Source organism: Epinephelus lanceolatus, chromosome 5, assembly GCF_041903045.1.
Source record: "Epinephelus lanceolatus isolate andai-2023 chromosome 5, ASM4190304v1, whole genome shotgun sequence".
Taxonomy (NCBI): Eukaryota; Metazoa; Chordata; class Actinopteri; order Perciformes; family Serranidae; genus Epinephelus; species Epinephelus lanceolatus.
In genome coordinates this window covers 46,893,488-46,913,531 of record NC_135738.1, presented here as the reverse complement: position 1 = coordinate 46,913,531, position 20,044 = coordinate 46,893,488, and the positions used below count along the sequence as shown (strand labels likewise).

At 40.9% G+C, this 20,044-nt stretch overlaps 1 protein-coding gene across 1 annotated transcript in view; it reads right to left on the bottom strand.

Annotated features, from left to right (window-relative positions):
* Window positions 1-20,044, bottom strand: part of tesmin (testis expressed metallothionein like protein) — a 50,167-nt gene that overhangs the window by 26,556 nt on the left and 3,567 nt on the right. Inside the window, exons 3-4 of the mRNA XM_033636038.2 lie at window positions 7,853-7,992; window positions 5,281-5,352 (exon numbers count right to left, since the gene is read on the bottom strand). Of these exons, the coding sequence (XP_033491929.2) occupies window positions 5,281-5,352; window positions 7,853-7,992 (212 nt within the window). The remainder of the gene's footprint in view (window positions 1-5,280; window positions 5,353-7,852; window positions 7,993-20,044) is intronic.

Below are 20,044 nucleotides of genomic sequence, written 5' to 3'. Positions count from 1 at the left end.
TGTCATGCAGCTCCCACCGGCTGCACATTGGCTGCAGCAGTTCCTACATGAATTATGGTTGTTGTAGTTTGAAGAAGAGAAGACAGCGCAAATTGCAGCTGCAAGGACAGGGAAAGCGCAGGCAGCCACGAGAAGGAATGATTTGCACGTTGCAGTGCAGCCTCTTGTTCTAACTGTTCAAAACTGTTCTATAAACTGATACAGCTGTAACGAATGTACCAGGTGTCTTTTATTTTGTTAGCTTTTATTTCTTATTAAGTTTAAAGGACAAGTCAGGGTTCAACGCTAAGGTTTTTTTTCACTTGCCCGTTCGGGCAAGTTGGTCAGAGATCTGCTTGCCCGAAGTCAGTTTTTACTTGCCCTATAAAAACTGTTTAATTTAAACAGCTATTAACAAAGACTGCAGTTATTTTTATGTTATGTAATCTTTATTCACACTGTATTTATTAATTAAAACAACATATGTCATGTATTGTAGCTTAATTCCTACACAAAAATGACAGTGTAAGGGCTTAAAGTGAAAAATTTGTCAATCATTCTCCGTCTATAATTTTGCGCCCATGCACACCTCAGTTTATTTTTCACCCCTCTCTCCACTTCTGCTGTATTAACACCGGGTTTAATATATTTTGCTTCCATCTCTCTGCCCTGCTCTACTCTACTTCAACGCTAGCTTAGCTCTCTCTCTACTCTACCAGTAGACTACCACATCCACCTGTTGCACAAAACGCACACAACAGTGTTTCCCCTAGGCTGGAGTTGTAGCAGCGGAGGTGAAGCACACGCATGAAAAATAATTTTCACATGTGTGAAACTTTTTTGTATCCTTCCAAAGCACAGCCTGCTGGGATGTTTCTATGTATCTACTGGCACCAGAAGGGCTCTTTAGGACTAAGTACATACAGTACATGTGTGCACAGTAATGAGCAGGTGAAATGCCTGTCTAGCTTACATATGAGGTTTCTCAAGATTTAGGAACATACAATTGTAGTGAATATAATAAAAGTAAAAAGTCACTTGACATGTTGCTGTTTTGTGCTATGACCTATTTAAGTGCTGGAAGTTGTTATTTACGTGACAACGCCTGAACGCAACACAAGCTCAGCATGAGTGCCGTGCTACGCTGCTCTGCGAGCAGCTGTTTGTCTGTACATAACAGCAGTCTGTTGATGGTTATTTAGGCTACACACTGTCCATAACAATAACTTTGTCAGCTGACAAACTGCACCGGGCTCGGGGTCAGGTTTGGTCAGGAAAATGCGGTCCAAGCCGTTCTAGCGTGCTCACCTGTGTGTGTGGCGGAACTCCGCCGTGCGCGATACAGAGAGCAGAGAAGAATTGTTAACGCGTGACCATGTAGAGACAGAAATGACACAATGACATAACACCATAAATAGTAGCCTATATTGTTATGTTATTATATGAAGCGTCCGTTGTGCAAAATAATATCAATGGGGGCTGTGGGCAGGACATTGGTACACAGCTGTGCCTGTGACTTCAGGCAGAGAGACCGCTGCATCAGAGCAGAAGGAGCACGTTTTAAAATACTTTTATTTTATCAATTACTTATTAACTTTTACTATTTTTAGCAACTTGCCCAGTTGGGCAAGTGAGTTGTTAGTTTACATGCCCGACCTTGAGTTTTACTTGCCCCGGGCAATCGGGCAATCCTTATTGTTGAGCCCTGCAAGTGCACTTACATTGATCACTTCCATGAAATAAAACGAGAAATTGGAAAAGAGGAAAATAATTTAGAAAATTGTTAAAATAAAAATAGGGAACTGATCACAGATGTATTGTGTCTGTGTTTTTACATCTATTGTTGCATTAATCTGCAGCTATGCTTTTAATGAAGCTGACATGTCATGACAGTCAAGCACCCCCCTGGTGGTCGAGACTGAAGGTTGCAGCACTCTTTATTGGGACTAATCTCAAAAACAATAGAATGTAATGGCTAGGTGTACTGCATCTGTATTCAAGTGTGTTATTGTTGAAAACAATAAAAATGACATTATAAAACCACTTTTTGTTATATATATCAATCTTTTGATCATCTGCCACAATAATGTACTGAATTTAAATGAAAATACCTCAAGTTGAGGGCTTTTCTCAGCAATTTTGAGATGAGATTAAAAAAGAGATTAAATAGATAAATTAATTACAGATCATAATTAATTAATCTCTCCATTTTTTTAATCTCTTGACAGCACTAAATCCAATCACTAATGTTAACCTGCAGCTGTAAAGTTACCAGCTGCAGACTCTTGGGCTACAGGAGATGGCACTGTCCGGTCATCACAAAAATGTTGATGAAAACATTTCACATATATTAAAACAACTTAACAACTACCTTATCACTGAGAAAAATGACTTTTTGTAACTGAATGACAGCATACTCAGTTATCAGAGAACCAGGGTTACGTGCGGGGCAGCTTCGTTAGCTAGCCAAAAAAATATGTGTTACGCTACAAAGAGGTATATAGTCCATAAAATGACATTAAACTAAGATAATGCAATGGTTATCATAATTTTAAAAAAACTATTAACGAGGAAAATACTCACATTGATAACTCTGCTTCCTTACACTTGTCGCCACCATCTTGCATTGACTGAATCGTCTGTACTCGGCAGATGATACGCAAAGGATTCTGGGATAGCACTCACCACAAAGGGTGGTCCTGGAAAATCTTAAAAGTGAGGGCCATACAGCCCTTATTCTTGACCCTCAACTCAACACTCTGAGAATTGGGACAGCACTAGCACTTCGCAGGAGCGCGGATTTTTGAGACTATGGGCTCTAGTTTCCCGGAGCAGCACAGGGTGGCGCAGGGTGGCGAACCCCGCGCAGAGCTATTTTCGAGCAGCGCAACCCGAGGCGCGCTAAGTTTGGTAGTTTGGCAGACCGAGGTGCGCTGAGATGGGTGTGGTGGCGCAGCAGGGGGAGGTGTCGACAGATCCAGCTTGGCGCAGTGACAGTTTCGTGCCAAAAGGCTTCGTCGAAGGTGCAATAAAAGCTCGCCAACTGAAACCACGTCTACTGTCAGCGCAGGGGGAGCGCAGCCGGTGTAAGCCGAAGTTTGGCTGACTGGCGGACAGTGCGCACACATTAACAATGCAATAAATACCCAAAAAAACACTATTCAATGCAACTATCTGCAATCAGCACATAAATGTATCTCTATATCGACGGTCTCGTCACATCTGATGTCAGATCAAAGGGGATTGGCACCGTTTGGCACACATAATGGAAACCCAACCTGATTTGATTAACACAGTTGCAAACTAATGAGTTCACATCCCTCTCAGCCAACCACAAACAGTCACAGCATCAGATAGGGAGTATATATTCAGCAACCGTCATCTTAGAAAAGTCAAAAGAAAAGAAACAGAGTGAGACTGCGAGAGAGAAAGAGAGAGAGCGCATGCGCACCAGAGAAACGCAACATTGATTTACAATTGTGGTGACCTCCTCCCAGGCTACCTTTGCATCATCAGCCCGTGGAGGTCTGCTCGCAGTTCCATATATTCGGACACTGCAAGCTTGGACCTCCCGGACCAAAACATCAGTTTCCTTCTGGAAGAAGTTTGGCCATGTGACGCTGCTGCTCTCTTCTGCCATGGTGAATTGAGTAAACTCTCATTACGCCTTCACGCGGCGCATTTAAGGGTGAGGAGAGGGGCTCATTTGATTGGTGTGATGTGTGTAAAACCCACTCCATGCCTTCTCTAGGAGGGACGGAGGTGGGATAGAGGAGTAGCTGCGCCAGCGCGCACGGTGTGCCAAACTTACAAAATCCGCCTGGCCACACCCAGTTGGCGAAGCGCAGGTGCGCTGCACCTCCGCAGTGCCCGGTCTGCGAAACTAGAGCCCTGAGGGTTAAGATTGAGGTTTAAGATAGAAACTGGGATTGGGCCTTTAAAGCAGCAGATTCTTCATCTGAAACAGCATCTACACATTATATATTAGTGTTTTCCATCTCCCACATACTACTACAGCCTTTATTACTGATAATACTGTTGCTACTTTTGTGATTATGAATGTTAAATACATATTGTAACGTACTGTAATATAAAGTCCCTCTATTGCCAAAAATGACCTTGCGTACCCTTGACATTGCTTGTTTTTTCAACATTTTGACTCTTACGTATAATTCGCACTGTCTGCATTAGCTGGAGGCTGCTTGCAGCTTTATTTATCTTATTTACAAAAGAGCATGTCATTTTTGTCTCTACATGGTCGCGCGTTTACAATTCTCCTCTGCTCTCTGTATCGCGCACGGCAGAGTTCCGCCCCAATACGTGCGCGTATGCACGCACACACACACACACACACACACACACACACAGGTGAGCACACTAGAGTGCGGCATTTTCCTGACCGAACCCAACCAGAGTCCAAAAAAATTATAACCGAGCCCAGCCAGAACCTGCAGCACGGCACAGAGTTTGTGTACAACGCCAATGGTGCGGAGCCTGTGTTGCGTTCAGGCGTTGTCACGTAAATACGTGAAATGTCAAATTTGAAGAAAATTTTGTTCTTGAGATATCATGATTACGAGAATGAGACGGATGCAAGGTCACAGTGACCTTGACCTTTGACCATCAAAATCAGTTCATCGTTGAGTTCAAGTGGATGTTTGTGACAAATAATTAAAAAATAAATACAAAAACCTCAACACATTCTTAACCTATTGTGCTCACAAGAATGAGACAGATGAGGTCACAACGACCTTGACTTTTGACCTATTATCCAAAATCTAATTAGTTCATTGTTGAGTCCAAGTGAAGAAATTTCCTTGAGGCGTTCTTGAGATATCGAGTTCACAAGGATGGGATGGAGCGGATGGATGACAACCCGAAAACATAATACCTTTGGCCACGGTTATTGCTGGCGTGGAGGCATAAAAAGGGTAAATTCAACCACTTTATTTATCATTATTTATTATCATCTATTGACATGTGTGCTCCAAGCAGCGAAAGGTAATAAACTATGTTTATGCCAGTGCTTTGATATCTGTCAGATTAAAAAAAAAGAAAAAGAAAAAAAAAAGACTGCCATACTGGCAAGCTGGCCTATACTTTTTTAATCAACAATTTGCTCACCATCTGCACTCATTTTCTCACTCCACCATGTTGTTGTGTCACATGACAATGGTGCAACCAAACAATACACCTGTTCAATGATTGGTTGTTTGTGTTTCACTCATAGCATGCTTATCAAGGGATCTGATGGGCTATGTGTATTTGATAAAGGAAGTAATAACAAAATGCTGTACTCACAGTTTGAGGCACAAGGATCTGGAGCAGTGGCAGGGTTTCCTGGACTTTGATTCACACAAAGCTCCTGCATGTCTATAGGGAGAGAACATTCTTAACTGTGTATCAAGTCCACATTAAAAAAAACTCACACTATAACACCAGTAATCATCTGCTGACATGTTAATACTCTATTGAAAATATTCTCTCCTGAAAAATCTTGGTGTGACCTGCAGGTTTACGATTTTACAATGTGTAGACCAATGTACACACATACGTAGTGCTAGATCCATCACACACTAAGTTTTCTAAGTTAGAAATGCTGGAAGGAAACTGTTGGTGTAAACCTGCCGTGAAAAACTGTTTTTGGCTTAAAAGAAATAGGATCAATGCTTTTATGTACAATTTGATGCATATGATTTAAACGACAAGCCAGAAAAGTTTCAGTTGCACTGGGAGGGGATATTTGATATCCCATTGCCATGGAGAAGTGTATGACCTAATTTATAAAGCTGTTAAAGATTCCAAATCACAATATTTTTCAATTAAAAATTCGATACAAATACTGCCAACAAGAAAAATGCTTTTTGGTTGGGTATTGAAGTGGATGGAAACTGAACTGAAGCAAATCAAAGCCATTTCATGGCAGACTGTGATATCAGCAAATATCATATCATTATCCAGAGAATTGATATAATAATGTGATGAAACTTATAATTTATACTCCTACATCCATGTACTTTGAAAACAGGTGGAATTGTTACAAAATCATGGGGAAAAAAAGTGTAGCAAATAGGTTTGGGTAAAATTCACATTTGAACGAATACTGGTACCAGTTACAGTACCTCAGCTTTGTTACTGGTACCCATTTTTGGTGATTTACTTTCTCTGTTAACAAAAATGTAATTTTTGAATGAGCTGCTGGGGTGGTGTAGTAGACTAAAACGCAATTCTGCCCCTCAGCTCTTTTCTAATCACATATAGAGCTAATCTTCTGTCTCTGTCTGTCTGTCTGCTTCTGTGACAGGGTTTTTCCTCCCACCTCCAACTCTCTTGGTGGATTTCTCTTATTTGTAACTGCAACTGCAGCATTGCACCAATGTGGTGGTGCTATCATAACAAGCACAGTGCACTGAGAAAGGCACTGCCACAATTGGCCATCTGTTTTGGAGTATCTATTGCTTTTCTTTCAACCCCTGCAAAGTTAGGCCATAGCTTCACCCAGTTCGTTGGCATACTACCTGGGTTGGTTGGGGTCCCCCACTTCACTACTGTGGTGGCCTTGGTTATAAAGAAGTAAGTGGGCTACAGCGACTGACCTTTAGCCGCACAGGATCAGTGTGGCTGGGTTGACATTTTGTGATGGTATAGGTATGTGATATGTGATGTTGGAAATTAAGTTGATTCTGAAAAGGTAGTCAAATACTGTATTTACATCTTTTTTTCTAAAGTAAAACCCTTGGCCTTTGATCACTGTGTCTCAGAAACATAAGTGTGTATTTGATAAAAAATATGATTTGGAATGACCATATGAATGGAGAAGTAAATCATCTTGCAAGAGTGGTTTGTGAAGTTTATATGGACATTATGAATGCTTTTTCCACCATTAAAACTTGTCATTATTGGAATCTACTTTAACTGTCATATATCAAGGCTGATCAAATGCTTGGCAATGCTTGAGCCACTACACGTATAGATTTTTAGTGTTGAAAGCAACAATTTTGGCTTCAGCTCCACAGTTCTTACCCTACTGGAGGGGCTTTAGGCTGCATGTTGGTTGTCTGATCTCTGCACTCATACAGGGGACAAGCTGTCTGCAGGTACTGGGGAAGCTATGCATGTATAGATGACTGAATACATGACTAAAATCCATTAATCAATCAATCAACAAATCAGTCACTCAGTCATGGTAAATGTCCCACAGAGAAAGTTAGTTTCTGGGACGTGATGGAATAAACTCTGATCTCCTACCTGGCTGGAAGTCCCCAACACACCTACATCTGGTAAACACAAAGGAAAAGGGGATTACTGCAGAACCCCTATTTCAATTAACAGATGCAAAAACCTTACATAGGGGTACAATTTCAGTGAGCAATTTATGGGCTTCAGCGGTGCCGTCATAACATGTCAATATAACGGAACTTCAGCTATCTGTGTATGATATGCATTACACACTTCTCATACTCATGAACAGTAGAGCTGCAATGATTAATCCATTAATTGTCAACTACAAAATTAATCACCAACTATACTGCTACTGTCATTTTCTCACCTTTTAAAGGACAAAAAAAAATCAACATGTAATCAACAATTTAAATAATAATTAGTTGTAGTTGCAGCCTTAATAAACAATACCCTGATGCTACACAGTCTAATTCTACTAACATCCCAGTTTCTTTTTGCAGGCCAAGCTAAGTATATAAATGCATTCCACATCTTCCTCTACTCACTTGTGACAGTTTAATCTCAGGTAGGAATTTCTCCTCTGTGGTGTTTCCGTTAAATTGGAGGACCTTCGTTCTTCTGTTACACGCTCACTGATGTATCTGACTTAATTTAATAAACTAAATAAAACAAAAATGATCCTGTAACCTACTGAAACTGTTCCTCACCTTCCCCTTGAGTTGGGCCATCTTCTCTTTGTGCTGGTTTAGATGTCAGGGTAAGGAACACAGGTCCTGGCTCACAGGGGTTTACCAGCACCACCTGTCCATCTCCACTCACATTACATACCACCTACACAGTTATGGGAAGACAACAGAGTGCTCCTGGAATTACGTTTTTTTTTTAAGTTAGCTCTGTCCTGGTTTCCTTGTCACAAAGCCTATGGGACTTTTACCATTGGATTATTGCTGAAAATTAGGGATGCATGATATTGGATATTTTGCCGATATCCGATATGCCGATATGTAACACTGAATTTGACCGATACCGAATACCGATATCAATATATCCACTATTTTTCGCACCCAATTTTAGTGATCATCAAGCCTCTTCTGTTGTGAAATTAACATATTATGCATGCATACTCTTATCATGATGGCCCACCAGCAGATGGAGACATGAAATCGAATGCTTTTCAGTGTATGTAATATTAATTCATCGTGCAAAATAAGAAAAAGAATGTTGTCCGATTGCGATACATTTTAAAGCAAATATTGGCTGATACCAATGATATGCCAACATTATTGTGCATACCTACTAAAAATAAGCTCTGAGGCAAACAAATGATTATGATATTTACACGTTTTGTTCAGCCTGATAGGCAATTTTCACAAAAGAACACAACTTTTATGATTTTTGAAGCCTAAATGCAATCACCGGAAGTAAAAAGCCAAAATTAGGCTACTATGGTCCCATGACCTAACATCACCACCAAGACAAGACTGTAAAGCTGTGTTCGGTGTGGCTTGGCATGATGACGTTCTGTAGTCTTATTTCGCTACTTGTTTGCAACCGCTTTTAAGATATATAGAAGCTTCAAAGTTCACAAGTGGGTTATTTACTGACATATTTTATGTCGTTGAACAAAATGCGAAACCCATTGACTTTGAGATGAGGGAACCGTAAATGGTAAAATGCTAAGTCATTTCCAGATTTTATGGCTCATTCCTGGCTGACTTTATTGGTTAATTGCAGATTAGCGGACGACTTAATCTAAAAATCAATCAGCAGCTATTTTGATAACAGATTAACTGTTGAAGTGAAATCAAGCAGAAATACCAAACATTCCCAGGAACCAGGTGTTTAAATGTGAGAATGTGAAGTTTTTCTCTATCTTATGTATAATAGAAAACTGACTGTCTTTGGGTTTTGGAGTGTAGGTTGGATAAAATGAGACATTGGAAAAGGTCACCTTGGACATTGGGAAATTGTGACAGACTTTTTGTACTCCTGACATTTTATGGTTTAAACAATCAATTGAGAAAATAATCAGCAAATTGACTGAAAATGAGAATAACTGTTAGTTTCAGTATTTATATTTATTTTAAAAGTGGGACAGTGCCTCTGTCAGCTGACGACAGGAAAATCTGCTAGATATGTTGGGGGGATCCAAGGGCAGTTATTGTGAAACAGTAAAAACTTATGTCATATTTTTTGCTGGACAGTGACCAGTTGCTTAGCCTGGTAAAAAGCATCTGTATGTTTTCACTGTGATTTATAAACTATAGTCTAATATAGGGCTGGATAATATGGCTAAAAATTAGGGCTGTAGTCTCCTGGTTGACTAGTCAATTATTTGGTCGCTACGCTCTCATCTGACCAAAATCTCATTAGTCGAATAATCGCCGTGTTACTTTCATAAGGAGAAAAGTGCTACATCAACAACTTTCCAGGATTAATCCATTATTTCCTGCGGCGGGGCGACAGGCTAAGTTACCTGTGAAAATGGGGGTGTTTTCAAAACATCCCCGTTGTTGACAGAAAGTTGGACTCACCCACCCTCACGCTCAGCGTCGCGCTGACGCAGATCTCTCTATTTCTGTATACTGAAACCATTTTCCTCAGTGGAAACAAAGCTTGTATTTACTTGTATTTCACAGATAAGAAACAATAAATTGTGGAGACAGTAAAGCCTCAACTAAAATAGCATTTTAAGTCTTGTGTGTGATCTATCCTTCAGGGATTTATACTTAAGGATTTATCCTGGCTTCATATGAGCAGAGGAAATCTCCGCTCGTTGCTAGGCTAATGTATACAATGTAAAATGCCATAGACTGGTGCTTATAACGTTAGCATGTTGTATTTGCTTGGAAAACGTGTTTAGAACTAGACAGCTGTTTTGTCGTGAATGTCGTGAGTTGTAATGGAGCCAAAATATGTGCCGTTACCTTTTTTACATGTTGCTGTTGTCCCTGGCTTTATATGAGAAGTGGAAAAGATCGCTAGACGCTAGGCTAATTTATACAATGTAAAACACCATAGACTTCAGCTAATAACGTTAGCATGTTGTAACGGTGGGGGAAATGTGTCCAGATAGTGTTTGTCAGTTCTGCGATTTATAGTGAAGCCAGTTTGTGTACTTGTGTTTGAAATTGTCTCTATTAAGCCATGTTTAATGTGTGTTTTATATCAACTATACAGCATAAATAAAGTTTGATTTGAACTAAACTTTACAGCACTTAACAGAGTCCTCTACCACCGACTAGTGTTTTGGAGGTGTAACTGCAGAGTGACAGGCACACCACCGCAGAAGTAAAAATAACGTACAGATTTTTTGTTTTTCCCCACGACCCAAGATTTTCTTTGGTTGACTACAGCCCTACTAAAAATATTATCACATTAAAAATTGTCATATCAGTCGATATTGATAATTATCACCTTAAAAAAAGTAAATTCATTATTTCTCTAAATTTTATAGGCAGATTTTTGCCCGAGTAAAATTTTAAGAAACCATATGTTTAATTGTGTTTTAAACTATTATCTATTGTCAGAACATGACAATCACTTGCTAAACATTTCACAAATCTGAGGTAGCTTTGAAACAATTACAATCAAAATTAAAGCTGCAAGCAGCATTAACGGGCCCTCGTATGTCTGCGCAGGACGCAGGCTGACGTGGCTTTTCATTTCTGTGAAAGTCAGACACTGCACACAGGAGTGAGATGGTATATTCCTGTGGGCACTGGAGTGACCCATTTCACATTTCATACCACCTCCTGTGTCCACTTTGTAGTGCTGGAGAACACAGTAATTATACATCATGTTGCTGTATATCAATTGTAAACCACACCATGTAAATTTCATGTAAATCATAATTGTCACGCAATGCTTACTTCCTGTTGCCAGTAGGTGGCACAGTTACTTTGACACCTAATTCGCATCCTGATGCCTTCAGGGCTGGAGCCTTATAAAAGAAATTAAATTTAGGACAGATTGGACAAGGTACATGGAAGTCACAACAACTTCCTGTTTTGTTGCGAATAAGGCATCGCCATGTAAATGTTGATCAGTGAAAACTCAAAAGCTATACAAGCAAGCATTTCAAGGTCTTGCAACTATACTGACCAAATTTGAGGTGGATGTGGTCACCCTGCTAGGAGGAGTATATCACAGTATAAAACATGTCATGTCCTGTTGCCAGTGGGTGGTGCTATGACTATAAGTCAATTTTGGCACGTGTCATGAGGCCAGGATTCTTATCATACACAAGAAATTTTAGGCAGATTGGACAATGTATGCTCAAGTTACAACAGCTTCCTTTTTTAATAGCAAAATGTGCAAATTTGCCGCCATGCCCCAGCAACTCTGTTTGACAAAAACTCACAATTTTCCCCACAAAGCATCATCAAGGTCTTAAGGCTTTTCTGTCCAAATCTGAGGTGGATCTGATAAACATGCCAGGAGGGGTGGATATAAGTATAAGCGGCCGTACACCTCCCGCGTTTTTCACGCCCTCAAATTCACTGTTCAATGTAGACGCAAGGCAGACGTACTCGAATGCCAGAGCGATGATGTCATGGCACGCACACGTTCCCGAGCGCCTGTTTTTCAAGGTGTGATGGCTGCACCCCAAGATAAACAGAGTTCAACTTTTAGAACCCTGCAGCACACACCGCATGTCATCTGACGAGGGACAATCAATCACAGCCGACAGATATCTTTCCCCTATCCTGTAAATATCAGTCTGTGGTAAATGGGGAAAAGATCATCATTTTGTTGCAAGGCTGCCAGAGCTTTTTATCTGTCCCAGACGAAAAGCCCACACACTTACAAACAACACCTGGAAGATCAGCGCTGCACAGGCCCGGACTGCACATAGGGAGAACCGGGACAATTCCTGAAGCGCTGGCCTGTGATTGGCCTGCTGGCCTGCCTCTCATTTTTTTCCCAACACAGGCCAGCGCCACTGTCGATTTACAACCGCCCCAACAGTCCTACGTTGTAAACACAGCCAGCATGGTGAGGAGGGGGTTTGTCAACTCGTGTCGTGTGTGTCTGTGTAGGAGTCCGCTGGCGCTGAGACGTACCTAAAAAACACTGGTTCTTCTCAGCATTAGGTCCAGGGACCCCCAGGGGTCCTTGAGGCCAGATAAATGATTGATAAATGGACCCTATAGTACATTTGGTAGGGGTCCATTTGTACATTTTCAGAGAGAGTTAATTAACACTGAGGATTGGATTTTACAATTACAGTGCAGAAATGTAGTCCTTTGAAATTCAAATGTTTTGAAGTTAAAATAAGGATTGAGATTTGAAAATCACTGACCTACTAGCCACATTTTCACTACTTTTGAGATGATTTATTTGTGCAACAAATGGGATATAATCATTTCATTATCCTATATGAATACAAGGGCAAATCAAGTAAGAAATTCACTGTTATACTGTATAAAGTATAAACTATAGTGTATGCAAAAAAAATTATAATTCTATGTTTGCTATGTAAAGGTGGAGGTGGTGTTGGTACTAGTACTGCTCAGTGTTTCCCATTAATTAACGAAACTATGGCGGCCCGCCGAAAGTACTGACTTCTCATGATATAAATAATATCTCGAACGCTGTAGCGTTTTGTGCCGATGTGCTCAGGCTGTCAGATCCAGCGCTCGACAGTGCGAGCGTTTCACTCGATTAAAAATAAGTGTGTGCGAACTGTAAAAAATATTTAGGGGCACATGTGCGCATAAAAAAAAATCAGCCAAAGCAGCCTATATTTTTGTCAATAAAAAATATGATAATCTAACCGCAAATGTTGGAGGAACTCCAGCCGCCTTCCCTCTTCCCCATGTGACACGGTTACGGGCGGTTTTCCAAGCCACTGTCGGCACAATGAATATAAGTCCCACTGTCGGCTGTTTGGAAATAAGTCAAAGGGCTCTAGTTTCCCGGTGCAGCGCAGGGTGGCACAGGGTGGCGAACCCCGCGCAGAGCTAGTTTTGAGCAGCGCAACCCGAGGCGCGCTCAGTTTGGTAGTTTGGCAGACTGAGGTGCGCTGAGATGGGTGTGGTGGTGCAGCAGGGGGAGGTGTCGACAGATCCAGCTTGGCGCAGTGACAGTTTCGTGCCAAAAGGCTTCGCTGAAGGTGCGCTAAAAGCTCGCCATCTGAAACCAAGTCTACTGTCAGCGCAGGCGGAGCGCAGCCGGTGTAAGCCGAACTTTGGCTGACCGGCGGACAGTGCGCACACGACACCAAAACCTCACAGGCAGGTTTCCAGAATATCAGGCACATTAATGATGCAATAAATACCCAAAAAAACACTATTCAATGCAACTATCTGCAATCAGCATATAAATGTATCTCTACATCGACTGTCCCATCACATCTGATGTCAGATCAAAGGGGACTGGCACCGTTTGGCACGTTTGGCATGCGTAATGGAAACCCAACACACAGCTGCAAACTAATGAGTTCACATCCCTCTCAGCCAACCACAAACAGCCACAGCATCAGATAGGGAGTATATATTCAGCATCTGTCATCTTAGAAAAGCCAAAAGAAAAGAAACAGAGTGAGACTGCGAGAGAGAAAGAGAGAGAGCGCGCACCAGAGAAACGCATCATTGATTTACAATTGTGGTGACCTCCTCCCAGGCTACCTTTGCATCATCAGCCCGTGGAGGTCTGCTCGCAGTTCCATATATTCGGACACTGCAAGCTTGGACCTCCCGGACCAAAACATCAGTTTCCTCCTGGGAGAAGTTTGGCTGTGTGACGCTGCTGCTCTCTTCTGCCATGGCGAATTGAGTAAACTCTCATTACGCCTTCGTGCGGCACATTTAAAGGCGAGGAGAGGGGCTCATTTGATTGGTGTGATGTGTGTAAAACCCACTCCATGACTTCTCTCCTCCCTCTTTCCGACTTGCGCAGGTAGGAGGGACGGAGGTGGGACAGACGAGTAGCTGCGCCAGGCACACGGTGTGCCAAACTTGCAAAATCCGCCTGGCCATACCCAGTTGGCGAAGCGCAGGTGCGCTGCGCCCCCGCCTCGCCCAGACTGCGAAACTAGAGCCCAAAGTGTGGAGAAGAGGGACCGGGAAAAGCGGCGGACCTCCGGGGAAGCCTGCTCCGTTCTCCCCGCAGTTAGGGACCGTTCGCCACGGTACTGCTGCTGGGCAGGGTGGAAATAAGTCCTGCAGAGTTACAGAGGACCTGGAGAATGTTTTAGGATAGTAATAACATTACATAAGATAATCATATTACAAAGATAATATAAGATAATAACATTAAAGACAAAATTAAATTGCAATACTTTACATTTCAATTTCAATTTACAATGTTCAAAATTTTCTTCGAGGGGGGGGGGGGGGGGGTCTCTTCCCCCCATAGTTTCCCAAAATCCTGTGGGAAACACTGCTGCTGGTGCTTCAGAAGGAGAGGCCAGTGCAGAGCAACTGGCAGAAGGTACAGAAAAATGTCTACAGTAGGGCATATCATTGGTGATATATAAACTTGAGTTATTTGCATATTCCTTGGGATTACATTACAAGAATGCTATTTATTCATTATTATTATTAATCACCAGCCTGTAACAAGTTGCAGACACATGAACACCAGGCACTGGCAGTTGACATAAATGGCTCTCTCATGTAGTTATGTAGTTATAATAGCCTTATAATAGCCTTGTTGGCACTACAGCTTTATTCTATAAAGTGTAAGTGAATTTTGCTGTCTGTTAGGTTACTGTTAAGTTAGGATATGTCTCTTATCTGTCTAAGCTGACTTGACTTTGTCAATGACTGATGTTACTGAAATAGGTTCACATAAGTTGAAGTTGCTGTTGGTCTATATTTTTACTATTCACTGTTGCACTGAATATGGTATTGGCATATTATATTGACTGGCAATATAAGCTGGCATCTAAATGGTTTGCTGACAAAATAATAGTCATGTTATTTACTTGAGCATAATACCATTATTTCAGGAGTCATGCTGTTGAAGTTCATGAAGTTTGGGGCAGATTTGATGATGTACCTTGGAGTTATAAACCACATCTTCTTACATGGAAAAACATGGAAATTAGGCCTCATAAACCAACTCCTGTTTCTTGGAGAAACATAGAAATGATGCCTTGCCACGCTTACACCATTCGACAAAAACTCAAGCTTTGAGTAATTTTTCATGTTGAAGGTCTTGAAGTCAAAGGGATTAAATCTCTAGGAGGAGTTCATTAAAATATAACCCCTGGAAATGGCCAAAAATGCACAAAAATTACACAGTTAATTTAAAATAGGTTAAACATACAAAGGGGCTGCTTCACCGAAAATTTGTAGGGGGTGCTACTGAGACATTTTTTCAAATCTGTGTACGAGACCCATAAATATCAAACTTTTCTCCAGTTCTGATGCATATGCAAAGTTTAATGAGGAGAAGAAGAAGAAGGAGAAGAAGAAGAAGAAGAAGAAATGTCAATACATAAAACAATAAATAGGTAAAAAAAAAAAATTAATTCTAGTCAGGAGCATGCCAGACTCTTTGTGCCAACAGTTTAAAACATTTTGGAAGTGTCTGAGCTGACAAAAAACAAAAGAAATAGACAAAAACAAAATTGACTGTGGTCAGTATTTTCTGTACAAGTTTTACACCAACAGTATTAATTTATGCTGTTTTTTCAATCAAAACATGAACAAAAGACGGACTTTGATGACCTTGTGAAGTAAAGTATGGTCATTTATTGCCAAGGAAAATCTATCTGACATGGTGTGGCAGAAATCATGTTTACGGACGAGGACATGTATGAAAGTTTCATTCACGTTACCTTCAATCGCCTAACATCATATCCAGTGTTTACCCTATATGACCGCCACTGTTGTGTTTTTTTTTTTGTCCCCCCCCCCGGTCTTCTCTTAATGGAGACTACCGTTATATTAACTAAATAGCCTTATTACTTACCAAGGAGGTTGTGTTTTCGCCAGCGTTGGTCTGTTTGTCTGCAACATAACTCAAAAAGTTATGAACGGATTTTGATGAAATTTTCAGGAAAGGCGGATAATGGGACAAGGAACAGATGATAAAATTTTGGTGGTGATCGGTTGAAGCAAAGTGGATAAAATAATAAAAAAGTCTATCGTCTGACAGCCTCAGCAGCAATTCCAATTTGTAAAGACGGTGAAAATAGCACCATCTGGTGGCCGGAAAGCACTTCTTGTTTTACTTGCTAAATATTGTTGTAATTCTAAAGTTGAAATTAATGTTGTGTGTTGGAAATAAAGAAAGTGAAAAATACAAAAAAAACATTATATTCTGTGTTGGTACAAAATAAAAATGAAATAAATACACCACAGTGTCTCCATGGTGAAGGCATATATAACCTAACAATAATGATAGTGATGCAGTTAACCTAATTGTGATGCAGGCTGCAAAATCTGATGCAGAGGGGGAGGGAATATCACCTACTTGGCAGAGGTCTGCACTCTCTGAGTGCTTTTCTAGTGTTATTTATCTTATTTACATGATGGCATGTCATTTCTGTCTCTACATGGTTGCCTGTTTACAATTCTCCTCTGCCCTCTGTATTGCGACTCTCTGCATCAGGACACTTAATCATCGGTCTGAAAAGGTGCCAACCAGGATAGAGGGGAAGGTGAAGGAACAGAAACACATCAGGAAAGCACTTAAAACTGGCTACCCCAACTGGGCCTTTGCAAAAACCTCTAAAAGGCCTGGAGCAGACAGAGAAGAAGAGACACAAAAACAAAACAACATCGTCATTCCCTATGCCGCAGGAGTATCTGAGAAACTCAGGAGTATTTTCAACAAACACCACATCCGTTTGCACTTTAAACCCAGTAACACACTGAGACAGAAACTTGTCCACCCCATTTACAATTATCCTCTGCTCTTCGTATCGCGCATGGTTCTGCCCCGATGCGCGCGCGCACACACACACACACACAGAGGTGAGCACACTAGAGCACGGCTCAGGCCACATTTTCCTGACGGAACCCAACCGAGACAATTATAACCGGGCCGCCCAGAACCCGCAGCACAGCACATTGAGTTTGTGTACAACTCAATGGAGTGGAGCCTGTGTTGCGTTCAGGCATTGTCACGTAAATAACAAATTCCAGCACTAGAATAGGCCATAGCACAACCAAGCAGCATGTCAAGTGGACTGAACCCGAACCGAACCCAAGCGAACTTTTGATGCAAACATTTAACAACACATCGTCACTGTCGATGTCTGAACTACCTTGTAAAAGTGACATTTTACAAATCTTCATATTTTAAACTAACAAATTTCGTGATTTTAAAATTTGACGAATTGTAAAATGTCACTTCGATGAGGCTGTCAGTCAGTCAGTGAGAGATCACAGGCTGAAATTGGCATTTCATCCTCACATGCAGCCACAACGAAGGTCAAGCTGCACGTAGCCTGCAGATTTTAACTGAAAAGGAGCATGGTACTTTCACTGCATGTGACATAATGTGGTCCTGTTTATCTTGGAAGGTGAGAGAGCTCAAACACATAATTAGCATTACCATGAATCTTTTCATTCCTTCTGAATGGGTGAGTGTGCCATCTGAATAGGTTTCCCAGTCACTCAGATCATCACACTGAGTGAGCTGTACGAACTTTTGATGCAAACATTCAACAACACATCGTCACTGTCGATGTCTGAACTACCTTGTAAAAGGGACATTTTACAATTCTTCACATTATAAACCAAAAAATGATTTTGTTTCTTAATTAATGTTAATGTTATTTCAAAATTTCAATCTTACTGAGCAACTTTTTCAAAATGATTTAAGTAATTATTTTCAGGCACTAAGTTATTTTCAGAACGTTTCTCATTATTCTGAGAGACTAAATCAATATTTTCAGGTAGGAGAGACCTGGGCCAATTGTAACAAAATTTTAGGTTTTCTTTAATAACTAATGTGTTTATAACACTGATGGTGCAGCAGATAAAGGTGGTCATTTTAATAACTTAAATACTGCTGGGTGGCTTATTGTAACCTGTAATAATATAACCTAGCAACAAATTTGTATTATTGTACAAAAGTACTGTAACTAATAGGCCAAACTAAATCTATAAAATAAAAGTAGTGCAATAAAAGTGTAATATTCGGAAGGCCTGGGAAATCTGAAGTGGCTGCTAATTGGCCTAATAGGTTCTGCACTGAGCTGGTTTAAATCTTATTTATCTGATCGTTTTCAGTTTGTTGACGTTCATAATGAATCATCCTTACGTACCTTACGTACAAGTTTGTTTTGGAGTTCCGCAAGGTTCTGTGCTCAGACCAATCCTATTTATTCTATATATGCTTCCTTTAGGTAACATCATTAGAAATCACTCTATAAATTTCCATTGTTATGCGGATCATACTCAGTTGTATTTATCGATGAAGCCAGAACAAAGTAATCAATTAACTAAACTCCATAACTGCCTTAAAGACATAAAAACTTGGATGAGCACCAATTTCCTGATGTTAAATTCAGACAAAATTGAAGTTATTGTTCTTGGCCCCAAACAACTCAGAGACTCTTTATCTGATGACATAGTTTCTCTAGATGGCATTGCTCTGGCCTCTAGTGCTACTGTAAGAAACCTCGGAGTAATATTTGATCAAGATTTGTCTTTTAATTCTCATTTAAAACAAACCTCACGGACTGCATTTTTTCATCTGCATAATATTGCGAAAATTAGTCCTATCCTGACCCGAAAAGATGCAGAAAAATTGGTCCACGCTTTTGTTACCTCTAGGCTGGATTACTGTAACTCTCTATTATCAGGTAGCTCTAGTAAGTCCTTAAAAACTCTCCAGCTAATTCAGAATGCAGCAGCACGTGTACTAACAGGAACTAAGAAACGAGATCATATTTCTCCTGTTTTAGCTTTGCTGCGCTGGCTCCCTGTAAAATCCAGAATTGAATTTAACTGTTAACTTATAAAGCTCTAAATGGTCAAGCTCCATCATATCTTAGAGAGCTCATAGTGCCATATTATCCCACCAGAACACTGCGCTCTGAGAATGCAGGGTTACTCGTGGTCCCTAAAGTCTCCAAAAGTAGATCAGGAGCCAGAGCCTTCAGCTATCAGGCTCCTCTTCTGTGGAATCATCTTCCTGTTACGGTCCGGGAGGCAGACACCGTCTCCACATTTAAGACTCGACTTAAGACTTTCCTCTTTGATAAAGCTTATAGTTAGGGCTGCCTCAGGCTTGCCCTGTACCAGCCCCTAGTTAGGCTGACTTAGGCCTAGTCTGCTGGAGGACCCCCCTATAATACACCGGGCACCTTCTCTCCTTCTCCTTCTCTCTCTCTCTCTCTCTCTCTCTCTCTCTCTCTCGTATTCTATTACTGCATCTTGCTAACTCGGCCATTCTGGATGTCACTAACTCGGTTTCTTCTCCGGAGCCTTTGTGTTCCACTGTCTCTCAGATTAACTCATATTGCAGCAGTGCCTGGATAGTGTGATGTGTGTGGTTGTGCTGCTGCCATGGTCCTGCCAGATGCCTCCTGCTGCTGCTGCCATCATTAGTCATTAGTCATACTTCTACTGTTATTATACACATATGACTATTGTCACACATGTATACTGCCAGATATTAATACATACTTTCAACATATTGTACCACAGTAGCCAGAACTATAACTATAATATTATTACTTTCAATAATGTTGTTGTAAGCTACTGTCATTACCTGCATCTCTCTCTCTCTCTCTCTCTCTCTCTCTCTCTGTCTGTCTCATGTGTCATGCAGATTACTGTTAATTTATTATGCTGATCTGTTCTGTACGACATCTATTGCACGGCTGTCCGTCCTCGAAGAGGGATCCCTCCTCAGTTGCTCTTCCTGAGGTTTCTACCGTTTTTTTTCCCCTGTTAAAGGGGTTTTTTTTGGG